Genomic DNA, 8,469 nt, shown 5'->3' with positions numbered 1-8,469 from the left:
AAAGTTAATTGTTTCTTTTTTTTTTTTTTTTTTCCTTTTGCTTATTATTGTTTTTTATTTTAGCAATTAGTTAAATAATAATTTGATATGAAACAAATATCAAAAACAAAAATTGAAAGTAAACTATCTCTTTGTCATTTTTTTTTTTTATTTAACGGAATAAAAATCTATTGGAAATGGAAATGAAAAATAGAAAACACTTATTTTTAATTAATTGTATTTCCGCTTATATTTCATTTTAGGATAATTGAAGATGAATTATACAATTTTAGCATATTGTATATTTCAAAAATTTTACTTTCTTTGCTTAGAAAAATTTTACTTTCTTTATTGTATTTCTTTACTGTATTTTATATTAATAGTGGTACTTAATTTTTGTTTGGTATCATTCAAAATTACTTTATTACAACTTAACATTGCAATTTCACTTTCATTATGAGTTATATTTTAGTTTATGAAAAAAAAATTTCCTTTTTAAAAAAAAGAAAAATTATGCAGACCTTAGCTGGTATTGGTGCTGATGTATTTGGTGATGATAAGCAACTAGCTGGTGATGGTGGTGGTGTCAACCCAGTAATACCACCAAAAGCACCAGCAGAAGGTGGAATAGTTGGTACACATGATCCAAACTATCAGGTAAACAAAAATTTTTCTAATCTTGAATTCCATAAAGTAAATAATTGATCCTATCGGATTATTTTAAAATACGAAGATAAGGTGGATCAATGACCAGACATAAATTGCAATTTTTGTTCCAATTTTTTTGCATTCCAAATTTTTTGTCAACAAACCCATGATTCATATCACTTATGCACTGTTGAATTAGAAAATTTTTTCGACTGATCAATATGATCAGTAACTGATCAGTGATCCATAACCGATCAAATATATCGCTCTATTTTTCTTTTCTTTTTTTTGAAAATATTTCAATATGCATTTTATGAATTTTAAAATAAATATTTTACAAAATTAGACGTTGGCCGCTGTAGCCGGCGATATATTTGGAGCGGATAAAGCAGGTGGTGGTGGTGGTGGTGGTGGTGGTGGTAGAAATGTGATCAAACCTGCGAATCAGGGTGCTGTAGCTGGTACATTTGATCCAAATTATCAAGTAATTAATATTAATTTCTAAAAGCGAGAGAAACAAATTGAAATTTCTGAATATTTACAATTAGAAGTTCTAAAAGAAAAATAGATTTTGCAACAAATTTTGAAGAAATTTTTCGAAATTTCAAGAACTTTGAAATATCCTCAATTGTACTAATCGAGAAATTTCATTTTCAGACATTAGCTGCTGTTGGTGGTGATATTTTTGGTGCAGATAAAAAACGTGAACCACTTGCACCTGTTCGTCCTCCTGCTACACCAGCAGGAAAAGTATGCAAAAAAAAAAATATTAAATTTTTAATTTAAAAATTAGACTAATTAATTGATCAACTTCCATTTTGCTAAAAGATAATTAATTAATTACTGCGAAATTTGGAAGAATGAATTGTAATAGTATTATGTTTTTTTCTTTTTTTTTGATCTTATCATTCAATCATAATTTAAAAAACATGAAGAAAAAGGAACAAGATGGGAGAATGCAATAAAAGAAAGAATTGAATCCTTAAGAGAAATTTTTTTCTTTACTTTTTAGAAACAATTAAATCAATGAAAAGTTCCTTATGCACAACTTTTATATGCTGATCTCTATCATATTTTTATATAATTAACAATTTGAAATGAATTTAATTTGAAATGAATTACAAATTATGTATGTATAGGCTGATACGTTTGATCCGAATTATCAAACATTAGCTGCTGTAAATCCAAATATCTTTGGTGCCGATAAAAAACAGGATGCGAAAGGAAATATTAAAGTACCTGAACAGTGGAATAAAAAAGTCAATTTTTATTTACTATTATTATATTTTTGTTTTTTGTTTTATCAAATCAGATCTTGCTTAGCTTATATTCAATAAAAAATGATGATAAAGAAAATGAAACCACGAGATGATAAGCATCCAGTAATTGATATCCACTTAATTATCTGATAAAAAAAAAATCACAATATATCAGATAGGATGGGATAGGATGCTATAGTAGTTAGTACGATATCCTATTCCATTTGATGATACCGTACTACCAGATAGGATACAATATGTTTATAGTTTTTGAGTTTTACTATCTGCTAAAAATATTATAGCAATCAAAATAGATGGAATACTCTAATAATTCTCCTTTCAAAAAAGAAAAAAAAAAGGATAAATCGATTTCTATTATAGGCTGAAACATTTGATCCAAATTATCAAACATTAGCAGCTGTAAATCAAGATATCTTTGGTGCTGATAAGAAGAAATAGTGATAAACAATTGTAATTAATATTGATATGATATATAACATGAATTCTAAATATTCCTAATCATTAGAACACTTTTTCTTTTCTTTCTCAAACGGAGCGTTAATTTAATTTGTTTTCAAATAAAACAATATGAAGTGGGAAATTTTATGTACGACAAAATTACACGACAGAATTTTGATATGATAAATTAAAATTATCATTGCTGGAAAATGATATTAACAGATCATACAATTTTCAATATGTTGGATATAATAACTTCATAATGTGGAATTGAGTAATTGAACTAACTGATTAAATTGATATCTCTTAATCTATTGCTACTATCTTTATGCAGCTGTATAAATTATTTCCATTTATCATGGTGATAATTTAATGGTAGTACTAACTTTTAATTATTTGTATAAGATTTGAATCTAAAAATGATTTAAATGAAATTCTGTGAAATATTTATCGGAACATTTAAAAATAATCATTGCAATATTTATTCAAATATTTGCATTATCTGTTTGAATGAATTTGTATTTAATATTATCTAAAATAATTATCAAAAACAAATATTGAAGTCATTTAAAACAATATGCAAAATATATATGGCGGAATAATGAATGCAGCAGAAGTAACAGATTATTTCATTGCAATTTTTGCAACATTTACTTTACTACCATTGTCATCCCAACTGTCTAGCACTATTAGATCAAATATTTTCCATACGTAATAAATGATACATTTATCACGAATGATATCGTCACAATTAATTGATTTTTTTCTTCTCCAAAACGTAAAAGGAAATTAATATTTCATCCATTTCAGAAATTTCAAGAGGAAATGACAATTTGTACCATTATTGCTACCTTCATCAATTTATTCGAAATAAATGCAAAAAAAAAGTAAAAAGAAGAGAAATTTTTTACGAGATATATTAAGAGTTCCCTGGTTGCGGGAAAAAAAAACAGAAGAGAAAATATTAACGCAATGTAGAAAGTACTTCAATCATGTCTCTTTTTCTATGAATACTTTACTTTTTTTGGAATTAATTACCTAAAACCACTACTTCCTTTTTTCAGTATATTACAAGTTGATAGTTGGTAGCGAAAGTACGGTACATCGGTTCTTTTTTTTTCTTTTTGTTCATTAAGATTAGTCAATAGTGATTTCTTAACAAATAAAATATAATCATACATCGTTGTGTAGACTTATGATTGAAGTGTAATTCTCGAGATTTAAATGTTGAATGCATCGGAAACTTAATGTCAGTGCTACTTCATTGTAGGCCATATCATAATAAGATGGAAAAATAATTAAAATTTCGATTTAAAAACACATATATCGATGCTCAAAGCAAACGACCCACTAAGCATGAGATCTTGCATAAAGGGACCTTTAAAGAGAGCTTAACAACTAGGCTTTATTTAAGTAATTAATTAAATGTCTAAGTATTATTGAACATTAACGACAGAAACTTATTATTCCTCAAAAAAATCAAGCAACGGTGTATTGAATATATTCAATTATTACGTAAATCCTTAAATCCATTAAACATAAAAGATTTATGCAATGAAAATGCTATGGAAGATTTTGAGATTCTTAAAGGCATGCATACTATTCCAATAATATTGTAACATTAGCGAAAAAATTACAGAATAAAGTTCAATTAATCATTATTAGTCCAGTTATACTCATTTACCCAAAACAAATTGTAAAAACCTTCTCGCAATATCATTTATGGTTTTATGGTTGCATAAAATAAAAAAAAAGGAAAAGAATAGAAAAAAAAACAAATTAGAAATAATTTCTCTTCCCTCCACAAATGTTGGTTACAATTTTATTAAATTTTTAAATCTAAAATTTCTTTAAAAGGATTTTCTTTAAAAGGAATTTTTCACTATCACTATTTTTATCCGCTATTCACTTATGAAAATCTCGAGGGCAATAGCTAGTAAAGTAGAGTTTCTTCATACTACGGTGTTGATAACAGTAATAGTACCCTTTAACATTCCTAAATTTAATCAGCTGGTCAATTAGTATAATACGTCCAATATATTCGCAAAGTAAGGGTGCTATTTTGATGCTTATATTATCATGGTGGGAAAGAAATATTTACAGAATACGCGGATAAAGAACAAAAAAAACGTTAAAATTTTTCTGGCGAATATCCAAGAAAAGTCGTGTAGGATTTCAACTTTGGAAAAAATAAAGTCTTAAAAAATTAAAACGAGATCTATGAAACTGTTCAAACCACGAACGCCAGGTTCGCCATGTAAATACCGGAAAGAAATTTCACTGTCATAAAAGTCCAAAGTTGAGCACCAGGACAGAATCCTCCTTCGAAGTCTGCAGAATTTCAAAATCTTTGGTTTAGAGAAATATTCATTCACTAGAAAAATTCTAAAATGATTTCATCTCAATTAACAAAGAATCCTAATACGTCACAGTTTGAAATTTCAAACAATTAACGAAAATACTAGTTATTTTTCTGCTTCCTTGCATGTTCTCTTTCTTCTTTCGTACTAAAAAATGCTTTCCTATCTGCTGGTTCGATATTATTTTCAATTGCAAATTGCACCAATGGACGTTTCATCGCGTAGGCATCCTCACCATCAGCGTAATATTTCGGCTCCACATCAGAAATTTCAAATTTTAACGTGTTCTGCAAAAAAAAGTTTCATCAGTCTGCATAGCCTTGCCTCCTCTTGTTTAATATTGTATAATAAAACGAATTTCTTGTTTTGCTTTTTCCTTTTTTTAAAGGCGACTTTTCATTAAGATTCTTATATTTTCTCACCAATTTCCTTCTTTCTCTCTCTACGACGTTTATAAGAGATGAAATCCATTACCTTAGAGTATATCATATCACATGTTATCATACCATAACATAATATTACCACATTATATCACGCATCATAATATTATATATCATTTGTTATAAAGCAGCAACCACTGACAGTTATTAGTTCGGAATTTACTAATGGTTTTTACGTATTTGGATACAATAATACATTACATATAACTCCCGAATTTCATTTTTAGCTGATTTAAATTGTTGGATACTAAGAGATGTAAACTGTCAAAATAACAAACCTGATAAAGATTCAGTGCAGCTCTATTTGACACACGTACGTGAAGCGACACATAACGAGCATTAAATGTTTCAATCATTGCACGAGCCGTTTGATCCATCAACTTTTGAGCAAGACCGAGACGGCGATATGAACGCTTGACAGCCAGTGAGGTGATATGACCGTGCGGTTCATCATCTGCTTCTTCCTCCATTTTTGCCAACACATATCCGACAATGTTACCCTAAATTGAGTGAATGATTTCAAAACAAAATATGTACTAACTAATTGAAATGTAACTTCCGAAATTATCAAACACTTTTCGTATTACAATTTGACTCTGCAGTAAAAACACTGAGAATGAAGTGAACATTTCACAGCAAATCTTTAAAAAACTTCAAATTCCCAAGTTCAAAAATTGTGTTTGCATTTATCCCCCATCTTTTGACCGATACAAATGATACATCCCTCAGTTTTTGCGCACCAAATACCAATCTGTCTGCGCTTTTATTTTTGAGAAATTTTTTCAAATATTAATTACTAATTCACAAGATTAAGTATACTTGCACCTAGCAGTTACACCAACAATTTGACAAATTTATTATAAACCACAAATGCGTTACTTCCTGAAATGTGGAAATTTAGATTTTCCGTCCTATCACTATCACCATATTATCTTATTACTGTCCTTCGTAATATACAATGTATGGAGTCAAGATGAAAGACACCAGGAATCCCTTTGATATGATATCAGTAAATTTTCCATATATTAACATAACAAATAACTGAAGATTTCCATATCTGTCTTTATCGATTGTCCACAACTAATAACATTATCTTTACTTCTCTTACCTTATCATCTTCGGCAACATATGATAACTGTGGCCATGATAAGGCATGATAAAAGTAATACTTCATTTGGTAATTTTCCGGTAAACATAACAAATTGCAATGTTGCGTATTCAACAAATCATCCGCCTTTGCTACACGCAGATTCATTCTTTCATCAATCCTGAAATTATCACTACTATCAAGCTATTCCAATTTTGAAATTAACCTGATTATTTATACTTCATTATCTGCATTTGTGCTGTCTATTACTACGTCACATACATTCCATTACCTCTATTTATCTCCCTATACTCATACAGTACGATCCGTACTACCAGTTATTTTTCTACTCCTGAAATAAACCGGAAATGAACCGGCACAAGTCCATAACCAAAAATACGGATAACCGCATACCAACCACAACCACAACTTGAAATCAGAAAATGTTCACAGAGTAGCCTAATTATTTTACGGTCCTAATGCAAACAACTAATTCCCACTCAAGTTTCAATTTGAATTTGAGTAAAGATGTTAGCATAATAAATTTCAATAAAATGAAATATCACAGGGAAATTTTGTATAAATTTTGTAGAAAGAGCCAAATTTAAATTCAGTAAATTTTAATTCAAAATCATTTCTATCAATATTAGAATGAAATAAGACAAGAAAATAATGGAATGATTTGTATTGATGATAGATTGATTGTTATTAAAGGAATGATGAAATCTAACAAGCAAAGTAAATATACTGTGTAAAACAATAAAGCAAACAACACTTTTAATTGAGGAATAAAATATAGAACGAATAACTTTGCCTAATATTTTTGAAACTTTTACAAAAATGTTGAACATTGAATGAAAATATTACGTGAAAAAATTGTTAGAAAAAAAAATTAAAATTATTCAGGTCATAGCCAGCTTAGAAAAAAAAATTAAAATTATTCAAGTGCTATTTGTTGTTTGATAATTCGCTTAAATTATCAATAAATAAAATTTTTATTTAACATTAAAAGTTACAATTTTCGCACTCACTTTTTAATGAAAATTAATTTTATGAATTTATGCTAAATTCCATAGTTGAAAAATTCTTCTTTTTTTTTTTGTTTTTCATTTCAAAAATTATTATACCTATCTTTTATGAATTTTATTAAAAAGCTCATTGTTGAAATAAATACGATAAAGAAGAAAACTTTGGAAAATTTTGAAAAAAAATGGCGCAAATATACGCAAATATATAAGAAATAATATATATGAAATATAAGAAATATAATATGAAAAAACGAAATATAAAAACATAAAAATAGTAAAATATAAAAATAAAATACAAAAAACGTAAATGTAAAAAAAAAATTAAAAATTACGTGAAATATTACGCATTGTACATATTATTTGAAGAAATTCATTTATAAACCTTTAATTTACAATCATTAATTCTCAAATTGTTTATTACTTTCAGCAAAATTTGAAGTTTATAAATTTAACTCAACTTCGTGAAATTCAAGTGAATAATTAGCTAAATTTCCAAATGTCTTTTTCATTTGTCAAAATTTCTGCTTGCTATAAAAGGAATTTACAATTGAACTGACAATTCATTCAATTTCAATTTATCATTCAAACTTTTAAAGGTTTCATCATTTCTTCATTCATTGCTAATTGACAATTAATTCTGGAATCATTTATTACTCGCATTTATAATTCAAAGATCACAAATAGAACTTTAGCAATTATCTAAATTTCGAATGTCTTTTTTTTTTGTTGAAAATTGTTGAAACTTGATAAAATTCGTTGAGATTTATTGAAATTTGTTGAAATTTCTATATACTACCGGAAAAAAAAAGGAAAGAAAAAAAAAGAAAAACTCATAATTGAATTGAAAATTCATCCAATTCCAATTTAACATTCCAAATTTGACAAATTTTCATCATTTTTTCATTTAAAACAAATTGACAACTAATTAATTCTCGAATTGTTCTATTACTCTCAACAATAATTTCAAGTTCATAAATTTCATTTAACTTCGTAAATTGAATTTGACAAACAATTAAGACTCAAATGTATTTTTCGTTGAAATTTGTTAAAACTTTTACATAGTACAAAAAAAAAAAAGAAAGAAAAGAAAAAGCAAACACAATTAAATTTCAATTTGTCATCTCAAGTTGGCAAAGTTTTTTTTTACTTTTTTCTTTTTCATTCATTACAAATTGAATGATTGCAAATTAATTTGAAATAAAATCATTT

General features: G+C 27.1%; 2 protein-coding genes across 2 annotated transcripts in view; one reads left to right on the top strand and one right to left on the bottom strand.

Annotated features, from left to right (window-relative positions):
• Positions 1 to 2,345, top strand: part of LOAG_18410 (hypothetical protein) — a gene marked incomplete at both ends in the record, with an annotated part of 3,271 nt that extends 926 nt beyond the window's left edge. Inside the window, 5 exons of the mRNA XM_020451068.1 lie at positions 499 to 636; positions 974 to 1,111; positions 1,285 to 1,377; positions 1,767 to 1,886; positions 2,268 to 2,345. Coding sequence (XP_020305181.1) covers positions 499 to 636; positions 974 to 1,111; positions 1,285 to 1,377; positions 1,767 to 1,886; positions 2,268 to 2,345 — 567 coding nt within the window. The remainder of the gene's footprint in view (positions 1 to 498; positions 637 to 973; positions 1,112 to 1,284; positions 1,378 to 1,766; positions 1,887 to 2,267) is intronic.
• A 2,461-nt stretch (positions 2,346 to 4,806) lies between these two features.
• Positions 4,807 to 6,421, bottom strand: LOAG_10487 (n-acetyltransferase complex ard1 subunit; the record flags this gene model as incomplete). The annotated part of the gene is made up of 3 exons (XM_003146011.2): positions 6,254 to 6,421; positions 5,424 to 5,645; positions 4,807 to 4,992 (listed from the first exon to the last, which is right to left on the bottom strand). Exons 1-3 carry the CDS (start codon positions 6,398 to 6,400, stop codon positions 4,807 to 4,809), a joined length of 555 nt encoding a protein of 184 aa, XP_003146059.1. The 5' UTR covers positions 6,401 to 6,421.
• Between the last annotated feature and the right edge of the window lie 2,048 nt (positions 6,422 to 8,469).

Source organism: Loa loa (assembly GCF_000183805.2).
Source record: "Loa loa unplaced genomic scaffold supercont3.297, whole genome shotgun sequence".
Taxonomy (NCBI): Eukaryota; Metazoa; Nematoda; class Chromadorea; order Rhabditida; family Onchocercidae; genus Loa; species Loa loa.
Note: the sequence above shows the minus strand (reverse complement) of the source record. Positions and strands in the feature narration are given on the sequence as shown.